Source organism: Eubalaena glacialis, chromosome 2, assembly GCF_028564815.1.
Source record: "Eubalaena glacialis isolate mEubGla1 chromosome 2, mEubGla1.1.hap2.+ XY, whole genome shotgun sequence".
In the NCBI taxonomy this organism is placed as follows: Eukaryota; Metazoa; Chordata; class Mammalia; order Artiodactyla; family Balaenidae; genus Eubalaena; species Eubalaena glacialis.
Genome location: NC_083717.1, coordinates 148,074,910 through 148,102,011, shown reverse-complemented (window position 1 = coordinate 148,102,011; position 27,102 = coordinate 148,074,910). Strand labels below are relative to the sequence as shown.

Here is a 27,102-nt window from a genome sequence, read left to right as displayed (position 1 = left end):
CCAATTCTGTGCTGTATACAAGAGACACATCTAAAACAGAGAGAAAGGTTAAAAATAAAAGGATGTACAAAAACATCACAGGCAAATGGAAGCAATAAGAAAGCAGGGGTTGTAATCTTGATAGACAAAGTAGAATCTAGCACACACGCAAAAAATCACCAAACACAACAGAGTGTACTTTATAATGTTAAAACCCAAAATTCTCAACGAATTTATATTTTTGATATCTATCCACCAAATAACACAGCAAACACCTGACTATAGCAGAATTGCTATAGCAGAATAAAGGATAATGCAAGAAGAATTAGAAACACATAATAGGAGATTTTGAATACATCACAGTACAAGTCTGGTACAAGATGTTTCAGGATCATCTAGTAAATTTTCTGTTTCAAACCAGGAATTGGCCATTTCTTTAAGGAAATGATATTTAGAGATCACGATCTTTATATGAGGAGTGCTCACTTATACGGGGTTGGTCTTTATTTCTAGGCCTTTTTGGCACACAGAGCTTAGGGTAATTTTTTTTTAATAGAAAATATACATCATTATTTTGTGCTGACATTTCTGATTGAAATTTAAAATACAGATTTATTTCTTTGATTTTTATATTTGTATCTCTTTTTACCTGTGCTAAAAATCTTGGTTTCTAATGATATTAATTTATTCTAATGATGAATAAAATTAATATATTCATCTTAATCTACAGTTTCAAATTAACAGTACCAATATTATTACAATTATAACAGTGTAGCTACTGCAAAAGGTTTAAGATATGTTTGCAGTTCTTTTTGTACATAGGGTATATCCTAATATGTATATACAAATTACTGTGTTTTGAATCCTCTTGAAATAACTTCTCTATATGTGGATAAACCACCAACTCTGTATAGTAAAGTTCTTTTTTTTTTTTCATTTTGCTTTTTATTTTTAGGGTTTTGTTGTTTCAATTTTATTTTTGCTTTATGGGTTTTTTAAAAAATTATTTTAAAGGATTCAAGATAACTTAGCTAACAATTGTGGTTTATAAATAGCAACTAAAAGTCTTAGGTTTATGGGACACTGTTTAATCAAAGAAATGGTCAGTTTTTCAAAGAAATTTTTTCTCAATTTTTTTTCTGAAATGGATGAGGAATTTACTGTAATTAAAAGTTTCACTTATTCCCGTGTACTCGCTGGGAGCCCTTGACCTCCAAGGCAGCCCTAAAAAATGTACCACACTACGACAATACACATTATTTCTAAACTACTTGTGGAAATTTATCTCAATATTTTCTAAGACATTGGAACTATCACTGGAGTCTAGCATGAAGTTTGTCAACCCCTTAGCCTACTAATTTTGGTTACTTGGGGCCTCAGTTACATAAGTAACGCTCCTCTCCCTTTCTAATGCCAAAGTACCTTTTACGTGTAATATTTAATACAAGTAAAATTATATGTTGTAAACAAAATTATATACTGTGGCTTGATGTCTGAAATTTAAAACTTTAAATGATTCTGTTGGATCACGAAAGTCTGTTTTTGCCATAGCAGTAGCAAAATATAAAATTGTAGTTACTATTTCACTTCCTGAGAGGTTGGATCCTAAAATGTATAATTCTGTGATTTCCCTTTTCAGAGTCCGATAAAATACCAGTAATGCGTGGGCAGTGGTTTATTGATGGTACTTGGCAGCCGCTAGAAGAAGAAGAAAGTAATTTAATTGAGCAAGAACATCTTAGCCGTTTTAGAGGTCAGCAGGTGCAGGAAAGTTTTGATATTGAAGTGTCAAAACCCATAGATGGAAAAGATGGTAAGACCAGTTAATATATTTAATATGTTTTGTAAACCAAGTAAGTTGTTGATAAAGTTTAGAGTGGTTCCTAAGTTTGCAATAGTAATTCAGAAGTGTTAGAATTTATACAATTTGATTATTTCAAATATTTGATTATTATTTTAGAATTTAAAACTGCTGTAAATTTCTGAACTATTTCCATTTTTATTTTACTTAATATGTGTTTTCACTGACATGACACTAACATGATTTACTATAAATGTACAAATTGTTATAATGTGCTCTCTGAATTAGTCCTTTTGAGTAGCTTTTTAGTCATCAAAGAAAATTGAACTTATAAAAAATCCCTTGTCATTATATCAAAAGAGCAGTTTTGCTAATATTTTAATGTTGGTTCTTTTCCTGAAGTGTAAAAAAACTTTAATTTCTTTTGTATAAGTCCCTTTTAGGTGTCTCCATATTGATAACCTTATCAACTTTTAATTTGAAACAATCTACTCCTTATATTTCCTTATTCGGCATTTGGATACGTTTTCTTACAATAGTTTAATATACTTATATACTAGGTAAGATTGCCATGTTTCATTATGTGTCTAATCTTGAGTAAAATTCAAAATGTGTGGTAAAGTTAAAAATACTTCTGTTGTTCCATTTACTGCAGGCAGTGGGATCAACTATTCCGGTGAGTATAATAGTACAGGTAGATTAGAATTTGTGGATTTCTCTAATTTTTTTTTTCCTAAAAGTGTTTCTTCATCCATGCTTGCCTTTAATAGGGAAGTTTCTTGGCAAGCCTTACTTAATCTAGTGAATTAAACTATGAATTAAGTGATTTTTTTTCCTTCTCCTTGTAAAAACATATATCTATAAGCAGAAAAACTCAATATTGATCAAGTAATTCACAGAATGCAGCTTGGAAAAAATGAATTATGTAGTTGGAAGCAATTGATTATATAACATAATCAATTACAAAACAATAAGCTTTAAATTGGCTTTTTTTCCCCCTTATTGTTAATAATATTCCAAGTCTTTTCTGTCTCCTATTCCTTACTCTTTTATCTCTCTCTGAACACACACACAGACACACACACACACACACACACACACAAAAGCAGGGAAACTGTATACTTTAGCTTATACCAAGTAAAAATATCTTTTGTACCTTTAAAGGTCTGCATAATTGAGGAAAATGGTGGCTTCTAAATAAATTGGTGATTAAATCTAAGAAATGTCTATTATGTGCCAGATACCATATTCTAGGAATTTTAAATATTTCATTTTGCTAATCCCTAGAGTCAACTATGTTCTTATTTCACTGTGAAATTCAAGCTCAAGGTTCTTACATATCAATATATAAAGAACAGTTCAGTATCTATAAAGCAGAGCTGTATCTATATCCCTGCAGATTGCCATAAAGACAATACTCTGGTTAAAGCACAGATAGCAAATTTTGTATATCTCTGATCTTTTATTAGTGACTGAAATATTTTGGAACCTCTCATCACCACTATCAAAATAATCACAAAAGCCTACTTCATAGTATTTGAAAGACTGAACTCTTTTCAAAATTTCATTCCTATTGGGAAAGCCTGAGTTCTGGATTTTTTCCTTTCTATTAATTCTCCTTAAGTCTTGCCTCAAAAATGGCAGTTCACCTTAACAAACCCAGTTTATCCACCCAAATTCTTTACTATTAATGCATGGAAAAAAACCAAGAGCTTGGAGGAGGAAAAGGATGAGTATGAAAAATAAAAATATAAGTATATTGTCCCCTTTCTCATACTGTGTTCAAAGCATTTCTTTTCCACTTGCTAATTCTCCCTGTGGAAGTTAGTCATCAGCTCTGTTTCATCTCTAGATCCCATCTACTTGGAATCTGAAATGTTAAATGGAGCAGCATACTTCAGTTTTCTTCAAAGTGCCCTAATTTTATGATCCAGTCACTTAAATAAGTCTGATAAAAGAACATAGTTTATTTGTATGAGTAGATTTTTTCAGTATATCTTTGAGTCTGTGTCAGTTCTTGAGTATCAGTCTAGGAGATTATAGTATTATTTTTTGCTGGCTTTAAAGATACACATTGAGTGGTAAAATTCTAATTAGTAATAACAGAAAATTGTTAAACTGTTAGAACACTTTTGTATTGTAATCTTTCAAAATGATGATCTTTTGAGGTTCATTGGAAGAAAAATTGATTTTTTAAATATACTGTGACATAAAACATTAGCATGTTTTGTTATCAACAAAGATTATAAATTCAATTCAGTATATATACTGTTGTCATGAATTTCCAGCCATTTTATTTGTTATTTAGTATTATGTAAAGCATACATTCATGTGTTAAAATGTGACTTTTGACTTTGAAGACTATGGGAAATTCTGTAGTACATTTGAAAATTATCACTGGTCTTAATGAAAGAACATTTGCTGCCCAAAAAGCTACCGTTAGAAAAATAACTCAAATTTATAATACAAAGATAAAAAGTATTATAATTTTTTGATTATATTGCTTCTTACCTCCAAGCTTCTGAAATTTCATATTTTATTAATCTGAGGGGGGAAAAATAGCTTTTCCACCTAAATTTTCTCATGTACATAGGATAAAGCCTTGACTCTTCATATTGTTAGAAGATTTTGAATATTCCTTGTGCAGATAGTACTGTGCCAGTTACTTTTGTGAAAGAAACAGACAGGGTTTTGGCCCTCAGGGAGTTTTAAACCTTTGGGGATGACAAAGCCTGCAGATGAGAAGTTACAAAGAGTAAGTACAAGATAACAAAGTAGACAGTGCATGTTAAACATTCTGAAAAGGGATGCACAATAGAGTATTTATTGTACAATAAATTGTACAATATTTTTTGTACAATTGTACAAAATTGTACAAATTGTACAATACAATTATTGTATTGTAGAGTGTACAAAGGAGTACAATCCCGTATTTAATAATTCAAAAAAAATTTTAAGTACTATATTCAAGAACTCTTTTTAAGTGCTCTGGGGAATTCCTAAGAAACTTAACAGAGTTCTTGCCTTGAAGGACATAAAATACTAATGAAATAAAATAAAATACTAATTCCTTTTCCTTCTGACCTTATCTATGTCTTGGTTAGGGTAGTTATTGCCACAAATACACTGAATATATTTATTATTCTCTCCTTATTAATTATCCTACTAATCTCAAAGTAAGCATTGAATTAAAAAGATTGATTGGGGCTTCCTTGGTGGCACAGTGGTTGGGAATCCGCCTGCCAATGCAGGGGACACGGGTTTGAGCCCTGGTCTGGGAAGATCCCACATGCCGCGGAGCAACTAAGCCCATGTGCCACAACTACTGAGCCTGCGCTCTAGAGCCCATGCTCCACAGCAAGAGAAGCCACCGCAATGAGAAGCCCACGCACCACAACGAAGAGTAGCCCCCGCTCACCGGAACTAGAGAAAGCCGCGTGCAGCAATGAAGACCCAACATAGCCATAAATGAATGAAGGAATGAATGATCAATTGAAGTTTAGCATAACTTTTTTATCATTCAAAGAAAGATAAACCCCCAAAGTATAATCATATTTTGTGATTTAGATTTCATTTTCTCTGAGAGTTAAAATTAAAAATGATTCTCTTCCCACCCCACCTCCTAGGCTAGGAAATGTTTATCTAGCAGCCTAACAAATGAAAGCTAGAAGTTCACTGGGGATGAATCATACAAATAAAATCAGGCCTTCAAATAAGTAATTTTGTAAATACTTAAAAGTACTAGAGTAGTATTTCCCTCATTTTATAATTTATCTATGCAAGCAGTAATCAGTAAAAAAAATGGTTGAACTAAATGGGTAGTTCTGCACCTGCTCTGGTCAAAAAATGCATACCCTCAATCCAGTTATGAGAAAACATCAGACAAACTCAAATTGAGGGACATTCTACAAAGTAACTTACCAGTGTTCTTCAGAAGTGTCAAGGTCATAATTAACTAGATGGGGGGAATCCTTTCACAATGTATGTCAAATCAACACAGTATACACTTTCAATGTCTTATAATATTGTCAGTTGTACCTCAGTAAAGCTGAAAAAAATTTTTAAGTGTCAAGATCATGAAAGACAAGGAAAGACTGAGGAATTTGTCGTAGTTTAGGGGAAACTAAGGAAACATAACAACAAAATACAACATGGTACCCTGGATTGGATCCTAGGACAGAAAAGGACATTAATAGAAAAACTGGAGAAATCAGAATAAAGTCAATATTTTAGTTGATAGTATTATACCAATGTTAATTTCTTAGTTTTGATAATTGTACTATAGTTATGCTAACATTAGGAGAAGCTGGGTGAAAGATATATATGATAACTCTCTGTACTATTTTTGCAACTTTTCTGTAGGTTGAAAATTATTCCACAATAAAAAAGTGTTTTGTTTTTTCTTAAGGCCAGTAGAGAAATTAAAATAGTAAAAAATATTTAATCCAAAAGAAACAACAAAAGGAGAAACAAAAAACACAGATGGAACAAAGAAAATATATGGGAAATGGTAGACCTAAATTCACCCATATCAAAACTATAGTAAATATAAGTGAACTAACACTCCAATTAAAAAACAGAGATTGACAGATTTGCTAGGAATGCAAGATCCAACTGTATGCTGTCTAGTAGAGTCACATTCAATATAAAATCACAGGTAGGCTGAAAGTAAAAAAAAAAAAGGACTTTTTACTGTTCAAGCTAATTTGGGGTGCTATGACAGCACAAGTGTTGGTGGATCGCTAAGGATTTACAGCATTTAACAATTTGGCATGTAGTGTATATGCCTATCCTATTGCTGGATAAGGATATCCCAAACTGTGAATATATCATTTCAGAAGTCTAAAAGGGGGAGGGCCAGGTTGGGGAGAGGGAAGGAGTATTAACCCTTTCTAACCAGCTTTTCTTTTCCTTTCTCTTTGGTGACTAAGAGGATTCCCACCTTCTAGCTTTTAGTTATCAATTTTTATAAATGTATTTAATTTAATTTCTCTGAGATCCAAGAAGATTGACAGAAGTTTTCTCATTATAGTTGGTAGGTTTGAGATGTGCAAGCCTACTTCCCTTGCAGTTGAGGTTATCTAGGTTGCCAGCTTTTATAGAGGGAAAAGTTATAGAGTTATTCTATTCTAGGGAGTAGTATATCTTCAGCAACCCCCTTTTTTGATACTCTGCTTTCAGAATTATATAATGAAGAACATTTCTTTAAGAGATGAATTATAGTAAGGAAATTTATTGAAAACACTCTATTTTAGTACTTAAAATCTTTTTCATTGCTTTGTAAGACTTTAATACATAAATGAAAAGTTTTATTAAATGTTAGCATTTAATTAGCATTTTAGTTGCATTTTGTGTTTATGCATACTTTTGCTAACACTATATAAGAATTCTTAACTAAAACTTTATTTTAGTGATCCTTGTTGGAATGATAGTAAACCCTTTTTGTCTCTGCTGTACTTATGGTGGTACTTATCCTTTGCTTTGGGTTGAAAAAAAGTTAAGCTCTCTGTGCTAGAGGATGTTGTAACAAAGCAAATGATTTTCAAGTGAAAATAAGAATTAAATATGAGAAGAAGGTAAAGAAGCATGTCTATCTAATTTTGTAAAAAAATATGCTTCTGTGATTTTAGTATATTGGGGTGTTTGGCTTTATGTTAATCCTTAAATTAGTATTCCCTTAGGGGAAAAAAGCCTTTCATTTTTGTATCTTGACTAGCTTTTAGAAAGTGTTTATGTAATTTTAAGTGTGATCAGGTGGTCCATGTGTTTCCCACTAGTTCTTTTGTAGTAAATGTGGAATTGTTTCATGTTAGTTTTACTAGTAGACCTATAAAATCTAGGTTTTGTTTGAGCAGTAGTCTCAAGTTTATGCCAAATTTGATCTACCTGGTTATGTTAGCTTTTTCCTAAGGATTTTTTTTGTGTGAAAATGTTTCTTGCAAGTGGTACATCTACTCCTCAGTAACTGACCAGAAGGCACATGAAAGAAGAAACATGTTCAGTGAAGAAAATTACTTTGGTTGTCATTTTCCACCCCTCTATGACAATGAAATGTTTTCATAATCCTAATTTTACAACCCAGTTTTTAATTCTTGTCTATACTTTTTTATAGTCATCTAATTACATACAGTTAAAGTTATTAAGTGCCTCGTAAGCATTTCTCAATTACCTTTATCACATATATCTTTAAATATACCTTATCTATATATAACAGCACGTTTCTTTTTTAACTTCTAGTACTATTCAACGGGAATTAAGTATTTTTGTATTTGAGCAGTATTTAACCTTTGAATGTCACATTAATGTAGAAGGGAGTGAGGATGAAAATCAAATGTATTAGAACATAAATTTGAACTAAATCATAAAGATTCTGTGATTAACTGAACGGTAAAGAAAATGATTGTAAGATTCAATTCTAAGTGGATTTTAAAATAATTGCTCATTTAAAATGTAAAGAAATTTATTGATATATAACTAGCAATATTTGACAGGGAAAGTGTTGAGTTTAAGGTTATCTACTGATTTACCAAATATCAAGTCTATGTCTGGCTTTACTCTGTTGTCTGCTTTACTCTGTTGTCTGTTTTACACTTACAAGATGTCACAGCATACGTTTTTACTAATGACTTTTTTTTGTCATTCTATTGCTAACAAATCTTTTCATTATTTTGTTACTAATAAGTCAGTTCAAAGTAGAGCTTTCAACTTAATTTTTTTTGAGAAAAGTTTCATTTTTAAAAGTATTTTAACAACTTGAACAGAGTTGTGAAAAGAATATTTTGTTTCTGTGGGAAGGCTCTATTACACTTCAGTAAGGGAAAGCATCTAGTGGAATGTATACTGTGGTATCTTCTTAGGAAAGCTGCATTAGATGTTTATGTTATTTATTGCATTTTCAATTTGCACATCAGGTGTTGGCTGTGTCATAGTCACAAATTTGGTGAGAGTAAATAACCTTAGTATTGTAAAGATGTGGTTTATAAATCTCTTATGCATACAAAAATGCCGTGGTCTATTTTTTATTCCATCTATACAAAGACATTAAAAATGGTGATCACATAGTTGTCTTTAATTGATAAATTTAGATATCATTTGCCTTTTTTACTTTCAGTAAAAGTAGAACATGTATTTGATAAACATTATTAAACTAATATTTTGCTGCACTGATTTTTAATTAGAAATTATATAAATAAAGCATTTAGAATAATGTTTGTCAAATACAACTCATTTTTTAAAGTTAATACAACAAAAAGGCAAACCTCATTTAAAATTTACTTTGAAGCTCAGTGTTTTTGCTTTCTTAGTTGTCTACCACCTCCCTCCCTTCTCCCTCCCTTCTCTGTTCAAATGGAGAGGATATAAGGAGAGTACAGATGCGGCAGGTCTTAAACGAAAGCGTTCCCAAGGTACAGTAATTGTAGTTTTACTTCTCCACGTAGTTATATTCCTGGCTTGTAGCTTTCAGTTGTGTTTATAGCATTCGGTTGTATTTAGAGCATAGAAATTACTAGTATTTTAGAAATGTATCCATTGTATTATTTTGCTTAGTGTTAATTATAAGTGGTGTAAACATTTGCAAACAATGTGTATAGTTCAATAATGGGATATTCGCCAATATTAAGATGCTTTAAGACAACACGAATGGTTTAGAGAGAAACAAAATTTTGTTGGCTTAACTTGGTCTTATAGTTTTAATGTTTTAAGCATATGTTGCTCAAAACTATTTTAACAAAATGCAGTTTCGAAACATTGGATTAAGAGGTTTAAAGTACTGACTTGGATCAGACATAGAAGTAGAAAAGTAAATAATTATTAAACTCTTGGAAAAGATTTTTTTTAATTTATGAAAAGTTCTTTTATTTAAAAGGCTGAGTTTGTACACTGGTTTTGTGTTTTATTTGCAACTGAATATGTTATTCATGTTTGTTATGTTAATTGCATCTTGGTCTCGTGTTCAATGTTAGTAATGTGTCCTGGCAGGTAAGTAAGATATAAATAGGTTTTTCGTAAATTTTTGAAGTGGCATTTGTACCATAACTCAGAAGTACATTTTCCTGGCAATGATTTGCTTTTCTATGTATTCTAGTAAGGAATAGCTTTTCACAAAAATGTCTTATCATCTTAGATCTTGACCAGGACTCCATCCTTTCATAGTTAGCGTCTTCAAATCAGAAGAGTTGGACTGGACTCTGTCACTAACTAGCTTTGTGGCAAGTCACTTAATCCCTTTGTACCTCTATGTCTTTATATATATAATGGGAGATAATATTTTTGCCTAAAGAGGATTTTAAGAAAATAAATTAGGCATAGTGATTTGAAGGTGGCTGGTTTTCTGAAGGTATGTGAATTTTTCTTACCTCTATACAAGAGATAAAGAGGAAAAGTTTAAGTCCTTCAGACTATAAGACATCAAACTGTGAATTGGTGGACATGTTTTGACAGTTTTCTTAATCTGTTGCTTCCACAAACATTACTAAATTTGTGGTATGTGGCAAGCACTGTGCTATGACTGTGTTTGACGCTAGTGATACAAAATGACCAAGGTATAGTCCCTGCCTCACAGAGTTTGCGTATTCCTGAAGAATATAGGTTTGCTTTTTTTTTTTTTTTAAGAGCTCATTTTCACCAAGCATACCTCGGTTACAGAAATGAAATAACCATACTAATTTGAACATCATAGTAGGAAAAAGTTTATTTCTTGTTAAAAGATCTTTCAACCTTGGAGCTCTGTTATGGTGGGCAATATTCAGTGATAACTGGCTTTAGTATCCATTCCAAAAATACCTTATATTCTAATAAATTAGATGATTCTCTTCCCAGTTTAAAGATAATTTTTTTTCGTCTGAGTCTTGTTTTATCTTGTGCTGAGTGAAATTTTCACAGATCAAAAAATAAAATCAACAGAAGAAATGAAACTTAAGTTTCTATGTCAAATGTACTGAGAACTTTCATGAAGGTATATATCCCTTAGTCCTAAGGAATGGCCACATCACCTGGGAAAGCAGTTCTTTAATAATCAGAGCAGGTGGGAGGGAGGGAGACGCAAGAGGGAAGAGATATGGGAACATATGTATATGTATAACTGATTCACTTTGTTATAAAGCAGAAACTAACACACCATTGTAAAGCAATTATACTCCAATAAAGATGTTAAAAAAAAAAAAGTAATCAGAGCATATTTCCTATAGAGGTTAAAATTATGGTAGTTAAGCCAGTTTATTCCATGTTGTTCCAACAAGTTGCCTTTTCCTGTAGCATGCTTAATAACTTATAAAGTACCTATCCATTACTTGTTTCACATCAATATATGTTTCAATGAAATAGTTTTTTATTGAACTGAGTTAAAATATTGATTCAAAAGATCTGTGTATTATAATTTTCACACAAATGAGGTTTGTCTTGGAGACCTTCAAATTAGTTTTTCCTTTTTGCAACAGCTATTCATAGTTTCAAGTTGAGTCGAAACCACGTGGACTGGCACAGTGTGGATGAAGTGTATCTTTACAGTGATGCAACAACGTCTAAAATTGCGAGAACAGTTACTCAAAAACTGGGATTTTCTAAAGGTATTTGTTAAATAGTACTAGAGTTTGTCAAAATGTTGGGAATCTAACTTTTTCTCTTATGTGCAAAATAGATGATTCAGGTTTTATGTTTAGTATTTTTTAAGTATGTATTAAATTTAGTGACAGTTACTACCCTGTTAAACTTTTTTTAAGGTGACTGAGTTAACATGTATTCATTAATGAATAATTATATATTTAGAATGGTCTGGCAAGATTAATAAATACGCTTTTTACTTCTAGAAGCACAAAAGCAGTCAAACCTGAGGCAGTGATGTGAAATAAAACATGGCAGTTGAAATATAGTGTCAGTAAAGACGAAGACTGGAAATTTTTCACTGGATTTAGTGAGATGGAGGTCATCGGTGACTTAGAGGGATTGCTGGGACAGAACCACATTGGCATGGGTTGAAGTTTAAGTAGAAGTTGAAGAAATGGAGGCAGTGAGAATAGATAGCTCTTTAAACAAGTTTGACTAAAAGAAAGAAAAGAGGGACTGGTACTTGGGGAAGAGGTGAATGCATTATCAAAAAATAACTTCTTTCAAAAGTTTTTTCTAAGTCTGATAATTTTTTTACTGTCTCATTTTTAATTCTTTGATAATAGATGTGCTTGAATATTTACATGTTCATTAGTCAGTTGTATTTGTTTTGTGAGTTACTTTATCAACATCTTTAGCCCATTTTGCTATTTGGATGATTCATTTCACTTTTTGATGAATAAGTTCTTTTTGTATACTTACATAATTAACTTATTACTGTGTGTCATATTTTGCAAAAACTTTCCCAGTTTGTCATTCATCTTTTATCTTTGTTTCATGATACATTCATTATAGAGAAGTTTTTAATTTTTATGTGTTCAGTTCATCCTTTTTTCTTTCCTTTTGCCTTATGGTTTCTGGCTTCACTGTCATGTCCAGTTCAGCAGTTTATATTAGAACTGATCAATACTTATCTTACAAATTTTATCCCCCCCAACCCAGTGAAATTTTTTCATAGTATTCCTTTTATTTCTTTATTTTTTCAATATATTGTGAAAATGCTATTTCTGTAATAAACAATAAACTTAGAATCATAATTTTCCTACAGCATCAAGTAGTGGGACCAGACTTCATAGAGGTTATGTAGAAGAAGCCACATTAGAAGACAAGCCATCACAGACTGCCCATATTGTATTTGTTGTGCATGGCATTGGGCAGAAAATGGACCAAGGAAGAATTATCAAAAATACAGCCATGTGAGTTCTTTGATGAATACATTCTCCATCCAGTCAGAGTCCAAACTTTTGTCCAGGGTATAATAGAGTTTAATCGTTATGCCACATGCTTCTCCAGTGCCAACTATTATGTCTGTTTAAGTTGTAGAGTAAGTTTCTGGACCAGATTTTGAGAGTGATTATATCTAGATGATGATGATGATATTTATTTGATTCTTTTTCCTCCATAACATGGAGAAGAGGGTTAAGAAAGCCTTTTTAACTTAATATATTGTTAGTTTACATTAAACTGAGGTCGAAAGCAAGAAAAAAGTCTGGTTTTAAGTTTGTATGTTACTCTCTGAATTGCAGAAACTGATAATACTGTATAATTCTGAAAAAGCTAAGAATTGTTTAGGTTGCCAGTCAGCAGCTTAACTTGTCCAAGTAATTACAACCAGAGGAAATTGAACTCTAAATTTTACACAGAGAACAAACAGTGGGTGCTTTGCCAACACACCAGGCCGGTTATTTACCTTGTTTATTTATATTCAGCTTTATTCTAAAAACTTTTTAAGATGTTGTTGGGGGGAGGGATGTTTGTATTTGTGCTTCAAAAATGTTTAGGACTGTGTTAAAAGGAAATTTTAGAGTTAAGGGTTCCACCACAAACTTGGCTCTGAACTAGCAGCCAGTATAAAGAAAAATCTTATCAGATTTATAATATGATGAGAACAAATCAGTTGTTGAGAACAGTTTATCAGGTTCTGAAGCTTCAAGCAAATGTATTTCTTGAGTCCTTATAAAGCAAATACTGTGTGATACCATGAACTATGTCCTCAGCAATATCTCTATAATAATGCAGTGTTCTGTTTCACTTTTTATTGTAATACCTCTTAATGCCAGCTCATGGATTAAAATAAAAATACAGTTCAATTTGGAAAAAAAATCTTTGTCAGATACTGCCAGGCCATCCTGATCCTTGTCAATCTCCATAGCTTGTATTACAGAGATCTCTTCCCTCTGATTCTGATTCTATTTTCTGATGATTTGCACATTACTTCCCACAATATTTATATTATATTCTGTGTCAAGATGCTAATTTTTTGCCTGGTTATCTAAGGAACGTGAGAAGTAGTTTTAATAACATGTTCTCTCTGGAGCTATTGATAATTGGAAAGGTACCAGCAGCTATTGATAATTGGAAAAGGTACCAGCTTGATTTCCTTGGGTGCAAGTGAGGGAAAACTTAACTCAAAAGGAGGATTTAGTAGCGCATAAAACTGACAAGTCTAAGATTTGCCAAACAAGTCATCAGAATCCAGTTTCTATCTGTTCTACTTGCCTTCATTTTTGAGCTATTTTCAGACATCTCCTGTGGTTCCAGATGTGGTTTATATCATCTTGTGTTCGAGTTCAAGAAGAAAAGTCTTTTTTTCCAGAAGTCCCTGCTAGTCTATGCATTTCAGTGACTGATGGTGTCGCCTCCAACTGCCTGAATCTATGCATGGCCATGATCTGATCTGCAAAACTTGTCATCTTTCTACCCTAGAATCAGATGGAAGTTGGCTTCATCATAACCATAGGGAGAGGTAGAGCCACAGATAAAAATCAAGAGCTACCATTGGAAGTAGGATGAGTGAATATAAGGTGGCTCAAAAAAAAGTGTTCACTACAGAGAAGGTGGCCATCATTTCTTCAGAGACAGGTTAATTTGATGGGAAACTCCTCACATAAATTAGTAATTGATGGAAAATATTCAAACAGAAAGGAATTCTGCTCAATAATAGATGGGAAAGCTCAGAGGATTTCTTACCCTTCCCCGGCTTTCTACCATTCCTAAGTTAGTTGTCCAGGACTTTTAAGAAAGTAAAAGTAACTTCATCCTTGTCATTGCTACTCTGTAGCTTGTTTGTACTTGTGATTTGATTTGTGAGACTACTGTTGAAATGAGCAACATAGAATAAGGGGTTACCACATTCCACTTCTTTGGCAACCTGCTGTTCTCTGAGGATCTCTTGAAATCATGTCCCAGAGGCCTGGAAATAGAGATTTTCGCCTCTTACCTTATTTTAGTGAATGTGCAAATGAATTCAAACTGGATTTAATCAATTTTGTTCCAGCAAAATATGTTTATTATTTAAATGAGTTGAGAAGAAAGTTTATAGACAACTTCTAGGAATATCAGAATTGGTTTACTAAAAGGGATGAATGTATTTTAAATACAGTTGGATTTACTTTTTGTGGCATTTTATTACAAGGGAAATCTTTACTGAACTTATATATCTAATAGAATGAATTAGTAATTTTATTTTTTTAATATCTTTATTGGATTATAATTGCTTTACAAATTAGTAATTTTAAAGCTACAATTTTAGAAGAGTAAAAAGAGACTTTTAGTTAAGCCTGGCAGATTTAACACATAGCTTATCTTACTACCTTCTGAAACCTCACTGAAAATGATAGCAAAATAATTTTTTAAATAAATTGGTGTAGACCCATATGTACAGAAAAAAATAGGAGGACACAGCAAACAAGAATGTTAACAAGATTTATTTTTTGAATAGGAAATACATTCACATGGTTCACAAATCAAAATAGGAAAATGTATAGAGTGAAAAACGTCTGGGCTTCCCTGGTGGCGCAGTGGTTGAGAATCTGCCTGCTAATGCAGGGGACACGGGTTCGAGCCCTGGTCTGGGAAGATCCCACATGCCGCGGAGCAACTAGGCCCGTGAGCCACAACTACTGAGCCTGCACGTCTGGAGCCTGTGCTCCTCAACAAGAGAGGCCACGATAGTGAGAGGCCCGCGCACCGCGATGAAGAGTGGCCCCCACTTGCCGCAACTAGAGAAAACCCTCGCACAGAAACAAAGACCCAACACAGCCAAAAATAAAATAAATAAATAATTAATTAATTTTAAAAAAGATTCATGCTGAAAAATCTAAAAATAACCTGATGAAAAACATGTAGGAAGTGAGTTTAAACAAGCCTCAAAATTATAAAAAACAAAAAAAAAAGTCTGACTCCCTTCCTGTCTCCATCTTCCCCCAGTGTCACTCATCCTTGTGTCTCAAAGCAATGTTATTTATCTTATATTCTTCTGGAGTTTTTTTAGACAAATACAGATTATTTTCACTCACAAGGCAACATACTATATACACTCTAGACATTGCTTTCTTGTGTAAAAAAATGTATCTTGGATATTATTTGCATGATTTTCTATTGCCCTTCTTTCATATATATATATATATATATATATATATATATTCTTAAAACCAGTTAGTTTATCAATTGATTGTTTTCCTAATTGAGAAGAATTATAAAGACTTTTTTTTCAGAGCTATTTAATGATCCTTAATTAAATGGTAATTCTCAGGTGCTATTAATCTCTTCCTTCCTTTTTCAAAATATGAACTAAACATTCACTGCCTAGCAGGAGAACATGGAAGTTTAATAAGCTTAGAACTGAAATCATGAGTTTTGTGCATGGCATTACAGCTGCACAGTAATGGGTTAAGTCTGAGCTGTAGGATAATATTTTTAAATCATTCCTTTTTCTCGTTTCCTCCATCCCTCCTTGGTCTCAGTGTTTCTCATGTAGTCAAGACCTATATATTTAGGAAACAGATTTTATTATTTTTAGTAAGGCAATAGTAGGGACATAGCGTGTACGCTCTCTCTCTCCCTCTCTCTCTCTCTCTCTCTCGCTACCTATCTATTTGTCTATCTCTATCTCTGTCCCTCCCTTTTTTCCTCCATCCCTGATTATCTTCTTTCATTTTTCTTTCCTTTCCTTCCTCTGCCCCTCTTTTGTGTGTGTGTGTGTGTGTGTGTGTGTGTGTGTGTGTGTGACTCCAGTTAATTACAACCAAGTGATTTAGTAGACATACCTGCTTGCCTAAAGTATCTACATATGTGGCCATTTGAGAACTATGATAGTGATCCTATGGAGTAGAGGATTGTCTCAGTTTACTGTAGAAGAGGACAGTATTTTAAACAAATGTAGTGTTTGAGTTTATAAGTCAAAATCAGGGTTCTTCAACCTCATCACTATTAACATTTTTGACCAGGTAATTCTTTGCCATGGGTGGCTAACCTATACATTGTAAGATATTTAGCAGCATCCCTGACCTCTACCCACTAGATGCAAATAGAACCCCTAGTTGTGACAACCAAAAATGTCTCCAAAAAAAAAAAAGTCTCCAGACATTGTCATTGTCCCCTGGAAGGGGAAAAAAAAAAAGTATATGCATGTTTGAGAACCACTAGCCTAAATGAACTTCTTTATTTTTTTGTAAATTCAGACAGCAACACACATACCACTTCCTGATTATTATATCATAATGAAATATATATGAACTATACAGCCATCAGAAATGAATAAGTGCATAGAATAATATTAGAAATCTTAAAATATATTCTTTCTTGTATATGTTCAAATTTGTTAAAGCTGAACACTTGAAAGATGGCCAAAAAAACTTTAAAAATGTATCTGTAACCATTACTTGAGTATCTGCTGTAAAAAAAAAAACAAAACTTTTTAGAATGTGGTAATAAAAGAGTCTGAAGTTTTGGCTATCATCTTTATTTTCAGTGATGTTAACGGAAGCAGATTTTCTTTTTCACAACCTAGAATCTATATAGACTTTCTAAATGGCAACTTTGGTGGTAGATAATCAATAAAATATAATCATATTGTAAATAATGCTTTAAAAACATACTAGAAGGACTTCCCCAGAGGCGCAGTGGTTAGGAATCCACCTGCCAATGCAGGGGACACAGGTTCAATCCCTGGTCTGGGAAGATCCCACATGCCGCAGAGCAACTAAGCCTGTGCGCTCCACACACCACAACGAAGAGTAACCCCCGCTCGCTGCAACTAGGGAAAGCCTGTGTGCAGCAATGAAGACCCAACACAGCCATAAATAAATAAATAAATAAACAAATAATTTTTAAAATAAAAATATACTAGAAATGGAGATAGATAGAATTTTAACAAATAGTGTGTTGGGATAGCTAGGCAGCCATATGGAAAAGAATTAGATTGGGCCCATTTTTCACACTAAGATAAATTTCAGTGGGATCACATTTGAACCTAAGAAATGAAACCATACAAATACTATGGATTTAAAAGGTAGGATTGAGGGGAGTTTGAATTCTTATGTACCTTAGTAATAGAGAAAACTGTCCTAACTATAACTTGATCCAGAGACCTTAAGAGAAAGTATTGATAAATATATCATCCCAAAAAAGCCATATGGCAAAAAAAGAATAAGACAAACTGAGAAAATCCATTTGCATATTGTATCACAGATGAACAGTTAATATCCCTAAATATAAAGAACTTCTAAAAATAGAGGGAGGGCTTCTCTGCTGGTGCAGTGGTTAAGAATCCGCCTGCCAATGCAGGGGACACAGGTTCGAGCCCTGGTCCGGGAAGATCCCACATGCCACAGAGTAACTAAGCCCATGTGCCACAACTACTGAGCCTGTGCTCTAGAACCTGTGAGCCACAACTACTGAAGCCTGTGCACCTAGAGCCTGTGCTCCGCAACAAGAGAAGCCATGGCAATGAGAAGCCCATGCACCACAACGAAGAGTAGCCCCCGCTTTCTGCAACTAGAGAAAGCCCATGTGCAGCAACAAAGACCCAATGCAGCCAAAAATAAATAAAATTAAAAAAAAAAAAGATCCCACAAGCCATGCAGTGTGGCCAAAAAATTAAAAAAAAAAAATCAATTGTATTTCTACACTAGCAATGAAAATTAAGTTAAAGCATTTCCACTTACTATAGCATCAAAAAGAATAAAATACTTAGAAATAAGTTTAACAAAAGAAGTGTAAGATTTGTACACTGAAAACTATAATACACCATTGAAAGAAATTAAAGAAGACTTAAATAAATGAAAAAGACAACCCACATTTGAGGATTAGAAGATTTAATGTTGTTAAGATGCCAGTACTTCCTAAATGGATCTACAAATTTCACCACAATCCCTATTAAAATTTCACCTATCATTTTTGCAGAAATTGACAGGCTGATCCTAAAATTCACATGTAAATGCAGGAGACCCAGAATAGCCAAAACAATCTTGAAAAAGAATAAAGATAGAGGACTTACCCTTCCCAATTTCATAATTTGCTACAAAGCTATAGTAATCAAGACATTGTGGTACTGGCTGGCGTGTAGATAGACCTAGATCAATGGAATAGAATTGAGAGTTCAGTTGATTTTCAACACGAGTGCCAAAATAATGCAATCAGGAAAGAATAGCCTTTTAACAAATGGTGCTAGGACACTGGGATATCCCCATGCAAAAGAATGAAGTTAAACCCCTACCTTACACCACATACAAAAATTAATTCGGAGTGAATCAAAGACCTAAATATAAAAACTAATACTAAAACTCTTAGAAAATATAGGAGTAAATCTTTGTGATTTACAACCATTGCCTTGGGTTAGGCAATGGTTTCTGATATATAACACTAAAAGTAAAAGCCACTAAGGAAAAAAAAAGATAAATTGGGCTTTGTCAAAATTTAAAACTTTAGTTCTTCAAAGAACACTATCAAGTAAGTAAAGACAACCCACAAAATGGTAGAAAACATTTGCAAATCGTATATCTGATATGGGTCTAGCATCTAGCATATATAAAGAACACCTACAAATTCAATAATAAAATAACCCAATTTTTTAAATGAGTGAAGGATTTGAATGAACAATTGTCCAAATAAAATATACAGATGGCCCATAAGCGCATAAAAAGATGCTCAGTATTATTAGTCATTAAGGAAATGCAATTCAAAACCACAGAGACATACCACTTCATGCTGACTAGGATGACTCATCAAAAAGATGGGAAATAGCAAGTATTAGCAAGGATGTGGAAAAATTAGGACCCTCATATGTTGCTGATGGGATTGTAAAATAGCACAGCTGCTTTGGAAAACAGTTTGGCACTTCGTCAGAAAAGTTAAATGTGAAGTTAGCATATGAGCCAACAGTTCCACTTCTAGGTATATACCCAAGAGAATTGAAAACATACATCTACGCAAAAACTTGTTAATATTCATAGCAGGATTATTTATAATAGCCAAAAAAAAAAAGGAAACAGTCTAAATGTCCATCAGCTGGTGAATGGATAAGAAGAAACAGTGTATTCATACAGTAGAATATTCACCCACAAAAAGCAAAGAAGTAGTGCCGCATGATACAACATGGACAAACCTTGAAACATTGTGCTAAGTGAAAGAAGCCAGACACAAAAAGGCCATGTATTATAGTTCCATTTATCTGAAAAAATCCAGTATAGACAAATTCATAGAGACAGAAAGTAGATTTATGGTGCCAGGACCTGGAGGTAGGAATTATCAGAAGTGACTACTCTGAGTATGGTGTTTCTTCTGGGAGTGATGAAAGTGTTCTGAACTTAGATAATGGTGATGGTTGTACAACTCAGGGATACACTAAAAGCCACTGAATTGTTGGAAAAAAAAAAAAAACAAACTAGTGAGGTCGTGTAAAAAAGACACAAGTCAACTTGAAGAGACTCACTGACCAAAAAAGGAAACAATTTGAGCATCTGTAAGGATAATAACTACAGTGGGTTGGAATACTTCAAATATGTTTAAATCTATGAGCTAGTAATGAATGATGTCAAAAAATATAAAACCTCTAGCAACTCAGTATTTAATTGCTAATAAAAGAGAAGAATTAACCATTTATCCTGCCTTTTCTCAGTTCACACAGAAACTATTTGTATCACAAGGCAGCCAATACTTGATATGAGGAAATTTCTCTTTCCAGAAGTATAAGGAGTGATGGGATTTAAAAAACACTTCTTTGCAATCATAGTGAATTAACGGATATAAGCAATGATAGTAACAACTGCTAGTATCACCAAAAAGAGAGAAAACCAGGTATATATACCTATGGAGTAGTAGTCTTGCCAAAACAATAGTACTTGAACCTTATCAGGCCCCTATATCTCACTACCAAATAGGGAGCAATGAACATGTTAAATAACACTTGAGGATGCAGTCATTAAAAATCAGACTCTCAGAAACTCTACAGAACATAAACAGAATTACAAAGCCAAAGAAGAGAGAGAGCAATCTATAGATTAAAAGACACTTGAGAGGGGCTTCCCTGGTGGCGCAGTGGTTGAGAATCTGCCTGCCAATGCAGAGGACACAGGTTCGAGCCCTGGTCTGGGAAGATCCCACATGCCACGGAGCAACTAGGCCCATGAGCCACAATTGCTGAGCCTGCGCGTCTGGAGCCTGTGCTCCGCAACAAGAGAGGCCGCGACAGTGAGAGGCCCGCGCATCGCGATGAAGAGTGGCCCCCACTTGCCATAACTAGAGAAAGCCCTCGCACAGAATCGAAGACCCAACACAGCCATAAATAAATAAATAAATTAATTAATTAAAAATTTAAAAAAAAAAGACACTTGAGAGACATATCTTCCAGTTGCAATGCATAGGCTGTATTCGGAGCTCAATTCAAAAGTATAAAAAAATATTTTCTGTTATTATAAAATAATATTTATAGTCTAACTGGGAAAATGGGACCGCTAAACATAATTGTTGAAATGAAGGATTGGTATGATAATAGTTCTGAATAGGTTATGTTTTCCTTACATTTTAGAAATATATACTGAACTATTTATAGATGCACTGTTGTGATATCTGGGATTTGCTTTAAAATATTATGGGGGAAGAGTGCTAACATAAAGGGATAGCATGAGGGAGTTTTTTTTGATAATAGAACTATTCTGTATCTTGATTGTAGTAGTGCTAACCACGAATCTATACAGTTGACACCAAAAAGGAAAAAAGTCAATTTTTCTGTACCTTAATTTTCAAAATAAAATTTAAAAATCTATATTGTGGGGAGAGCAAGTGGAGGAATAGATGAAATGACAGGTCACGATGTGCTAATATTTGGAGCTGGGGTATTTTATTATACTATTCTCTCTTCTAAAGATTTATACATATTATTTAGAATATGATATCGAAGCTTGTAATACTTGAAATCGTAGATGGCAAATTTAGGAAAATAGTTTTGAAATGAAGGTGTCCTAGTATTACAAACTGTTGCACAGTGTAGCAGTAATTGAAACATAATTGGACAAAGTTATAAGCAAGTGAAAGTGTTATGATTAAAGACATTTTATACCATGTAAATACATATGGGAAGTTACTCTGATAAAGTTTTGTTTTGGTTTGGTTTTTTTAGGATGAGAGAGGCTGCAAGAAAAATAGAAGAAAGGCATTTTTCCAACCATGCAACACATGTTGAATTTCTGCCTGTTGAGTGGCGGTCAAAACTTACTCTGGATGGAGGTACATTTTGTTTAAAAATTAAATGATTTAGTCAGTGGCAACAAAGTGTTGCTCATTGGGAATGAAGTGTCTTTAATTTATTTGTCTTGAGTTATACTCTTTGTTCTAGATTATTTAAGAAAATAAAATCCATTGATTTAAAAAAAAATAATTACATCAACTTATGTCGTTTTGGACCACCATATAGATTTCACAGATAACACAGTTTTCATGCATGCCCTCTGTGGATGGGGGGAAGGAGAGGGACAAGTGAAGGGAACAAAATGTTTTCTAAAGTTTTTGACAGAGAAGTGACCTGTCAATGCTTTTAAAATATTTGTTGTCCACAGTTTTATATAAGCTTACATTTTCGTCCTAATAATTTTCTTCCCTTATATTTGGAAGATAAAAATCTCAGGCCTTTTGTTTTATTGTTGTTCCTGCATTCCTTGGGCTGGTGAATTATAATCTAACATAGAGAAATTATATAATATATGCATCTTTCTTTACACAAAGTTTTGTCCTTTGAATATTAAGACCATTAAAATAGAATGTTTAGGTTGATTATTTACATAATCTGAAAGGTGAGAGAGTTGTACTGGACATTGTAGCAGCTGCTGTTTGTTGAGCTTTTACTATGTGCCTGGCACTCTGCGGTTCATTTTACTTGGAGTATCTCATTTAATTTTCTCACAAATCTATGAAATACCTACTTTTATTTTCTCTTTTACAAATAGGGAAACTGAAACTCAGTAAAATGTGAATTTAATGAAGAATGGCAGGCAAAAATCTAGGTCTGCACGATACCAGAGCCCTTGTTCATCTGAACTGCCTCCCTGGATGATTTCCAAAGTTTCTTCCTAGTCTGTGATTCTGCCTCATAGTCAGTTAGGAATGTCAGTTATAGCTTATAAACCAAAGTGACATCAAAGTTGTAATGCGTTTAACAACAACAACAAAAAAGATTGTGACCAAAGAAGACTTCTCAGCAGCAACAGCTCATATGTAAAGTTCTGGTGTAGTAACATTATCTTTTGAGCTTTTTCCATTCACCCAGATAAATATTTTAGGCTGCTCAGGAATGTATGAATAGATAACATGGATGAATTAACATTTAATAAAACCCTTACGTCTGTAATTTTCTGTTAGGTTTAAACTACTGCAATGGAATCTTGAAGGCATTATGCTGAGTGAAAGAAGCTAAAGGAAGAACACCACTGTTTCTCTCTCTTCTCAACACTTCTGACACCAAATATGTTGGGGATTTTCCCACACCAGCCAATTCTTTAGTTCTTGGTGGACATCAGTGGGGTGTCCTACAATTTAATTCATTTCTGACACTAACTGCTCAGAGATAGTATAGACAGATTAAGGTCTCAGTCTCACAAGACTTCTGCCCACTTCAGATGCCAATCACAAGTTCCAGATTGTCCCCTGTAGTTGTGACTGACTATAAATTGGGGGGGGAGGGGGTCCCACGACCCCTTCCTGAGCTTCAGTAATTTACTAGAACAACTCACAAAATTCAGGGAAACATTTACAGTTGACCTTTGAACAATGTGGACATTAGGAGCACTGACATCCCCCTCACCCCCAGTCAAAAATCCAAGTATAAACTTATAGTCCAACCCTGTATTCACAGTTCCCCATCTGCAGATGCAGCCAACCACAGATGGCCTAGTACTGTAGTATGTATTTATTGAAAAAAATCTGCATATAAGAGGATCCACAGAATTCAAACCCATGTTGTTCAAGGATCAACTGTACTTACATTTACTGGTTTAAATTACATTTATTCGTTTAAAGACTATTACAGAGGATACAGATGAACAACCAGATGAAGAGCTACATAGGGCAATGTATGGGGAAGGGGTGCAGAGATTTCATGTCCCCTTCAAGTGCACAATGCTTCTAGTACTTCCATTTGTTCAACAACCTAGAAGCTCTTCAAACCCTGTTGTTTAGGGTGTTTATGGAGGTTCCATCATGTAGGCATAATTGATTAAATCATTGGCTATTGGCAATTGAACTTAACCTCCAGCCCCTCTCCCCTTCCCAGAGGTTGGGGAATGGGACAGAAAGTTCAAAATTGGTTCCTCTGGCAACCAGCCCCCATTCTCTAAGAGTCAGCTCATTAGCATATACTCAGTTACGATTGGCAGAGGCTCATTATGAATTATAAAAGACATTCTTTTCACCCTATCACTCAGGAACTTAAAAGGGTTTTTGGAACCCTGTGTCAGAACCAGGGACAAAGACGAAATATGTATTTCTTATGTCACAGCATCACAGAAGTGAAACCCAAAGGTTATATAATTTATGCTTCCATTTATATGATGTACTGCAAAAGACAAAACTATAGGGATAGAGAACAGATCAGTGGCTGCCAGGGTTTGGAGGTGGGGAGTTGAGTTCTAAAGGGCAGCATGTGGGAGGTTTTTTAGGGTGATGGAACAGTTTTGTGTCCTGATCATGGTGGTAGTTATGCAAAACTATACATGCATTAAAACTGAGAGTCAATTCTAGTAATTTTTCTGTAGATTGTTTTGTATATTCTGTGTAGACAATCACATGACCTGCAAATGAAAACAGATCTTTTCCGTTTCATAAAACTATTATTTCTTTTTCTTATCGTATTGCACTGGCTAGGACTTTAAGTAAAACATTTGTTAAAATAGTAAACATCCTATGATAAAAACTCACCAGGAAATAGGCATAGAGGGAACATACCTCAACATATATAGCCATATATGACAAGCCCACAGCTAACATCATGCTCAGTGATGAAAAACTTAAAGCATTTCCTCTAAGATCAGGAACAAGACAAGAATGCTCACTTTCACCACTTTTATTCAGCAGAGTATTGGAAGTCCTAGCCACAGCAGTCAGATAAGAAAGAGAAATAAAAGGAATCCACATTGGACAGGAAGAAGTAAAACTGTCACTGTTTGCAGATGTTGTGATACTATACCTAGACAATCCTAAGGACACCACCATAAAACTGCTAGAGCTCATCAATGAATTCAGTAAAGTTGCAAGGTACAAAATAATATTCAGAAATCTGTTGTACTTCTATACACTAACAACAAACTGTCAAAAAAGAGAAATTAAGGTAACAATCCCATTTACCATTACATCAAAAAGAGTAAAATACCTAGGAATAAACCTACCTAAGGAGGTAAAAGACCTGTTCTCAGAAAACTATAAGACACCAATGAAAGAAATTGAAGATGACACCAACAGATGTAAAGATATACTATGTTCATGGATTGGAAGAATTAATATTGTTAAAATGACCATACTACCCAAGGCAATCTACAGATTCGGTGCAATACCTATCAAAATACCAAGGGCATTTTTCACAGAACTAGAACAAATAATTTTAAAATGTGTATGGGAACACAGAAGACCCTGAATAGCCAAAACAATCTTGAGAAAGAAGAACAGAGCTAGAGGAATCACACTCCTTGACTTCAGACTATACTATGAAGCTACAGTCATCAAAACAGTAGGGTACTGGCACAAAAACCAACACATAGATCAATGGAACAGAAATAAACCCATGCACTATGGTCAGTTAATCTACAACAAAGGAGGCAAGAATATACAATGAGGAAAAGACAGTCTCTTCAATGAGTGGTGCCAGGAAAACCAGAGAGTTACATGTAAAAGAATGAAATCAGAATATTCTCTAACACCATATACAAAAATAAACTCAAAATGGATTAAAGACCTAAATGTAAAACCACAAAACTAGAAGAAAACATAGGTGGAACACTCTTTGACATAAATCATAGCAATATCTTTTTGGATCTGACTCCTAAAGCAAAGGAAATAAAAGCAAAAATAAACACATGGGACCTGAGTAAACTTAAAAGCTTTTGCACAGCAAAGGAAACCATCAGCAAAATGAAAAGACAGCCTGTGGAATGGGAGAAAATATTTGCAAATGATATGACCAATAAGGGGTTAATATCCAATAGCTCATATAGCTCAACATCAAGAAAAATAAACAACCCAATTAAAATGGGCAGAAGACCTGAATAGACATTTTTCCAAAGAAGATGCACAAATGGCCAACAGGCAAATAAGATGCTCAACATTATTAATCACTAGAGAAATGCAAATTAAAACCACAGTGAGCTATTACCTCGCACCTGTCAGAATGGCTATCATCAAAAAGGACACAAATAACAAATGTTGGAGAGGATGTGGAGAAAAGAGAACCTTCATACACTGATGGTGGGAATGTAAATTGGTGCAGCCACTGTAGAAAACAGTACAGAGGTTCCTCAAAAAACTAAAAATAGAGCTACCATATGACCCACCAATTCCACTCCTGAGTATATATCTGAAAAAAACGAAAACACTAATTCGAAAAGTTACACGCACGCCAGTGTTGATAGCAGCATTACGTATTTTTAATAGTGACGGTGTGGAAGTAACCTAAGTGCCCATCAACAGATGAATGGATAAAGAAGATGTCATGTATATATACATACACAATGGAATACTACTCAGCCATAAGAAAAAGAACGAAATTTTGCCATTTGCAACGACATGGATGGACTTGGAGGGTATTATGCTAAGTGAAATAAGTCATACAAAGACAAATACTGTATGATATCACTTACATGTGGAATCTAAAAAACAAAGCAAACTAGTGAATATAACAGAAAAGAAACAGACTCACAGAGAACAAACTAGTGGTTAGCGGGGGGAGGGAGAAGATAGGGGAAGGGGGGGATTGAGAAGTACAAACTACTACGTATAAAATAAATAAGCTACAAGGATATATTGTTCAACACTAGGACTATAGCCAATATTTTATAATAACTGTAAATGGAATATAACCTTTAAAAATTGTGAATTACTGTTTGTACACCTGGAACTTATATAATATTGTATATCAACTGAACCTCAATAAAAGTTTTTTTAATTATAAAAAAAGAGTAGATATCCTTAGCTTGTTCCTGATTTAGAGGAAATGTTTTTTAACCTTTCAGCACTAATGAGCACAGTGATGTTTGCGGTAGGTAAATACCCTCCATCATTATTTTTAAATTTACAAATAGTAAAATTTCAAGAAGGTAAGGTTCATTAGATTCACAGCTAGTCTTGAATATATAAATGTTAATTTAAAGCAGTTATTTCAAAGAATGTAACGTTTTTCACAGTTTATTCTTTCCCTGAAATGAATCTTCTCTAATTTTAATTTTTTTTTTAACTTGTAG

The 27,102-nt window shown here is 33.7% G+C and overlaps 1 protein-coding gene across 6 annotated transcripts in view; it reads left to right on the top strand.

Moving 5' to 3' along the window:
• The window catches only part of DDHD1 (DDHD domain containing 1), an 89,197-nt gene that overhangs the window by 37,414 nt on the left and 24,681 nt on the right, over positions 1–27,102 (top strand). For all 6 annotated transcript variants that reach the window (XM_061182572.1, XM_061182569.1, XM_061182568.1 and 3 more), the window contains exons 2-5: positions 1,619–1,792; positions 11,218–11,346; positions 12,432–12,579; positions 21,783–21,889. In XM_061182572.1, coding sequence (XP_061038555.1) covers positions 1,619–1,792; positions 11,218–11,346; positions 12,432–12,579; positions 21,783–21,889 — 558 coding nt within the window. The remainder of the gene's footprint in view (positions 1–1,618; positions 1,793–11,217; positions 11,347–12,431; positions 12,580–21,782; positions 21,890–27,102) is intronic.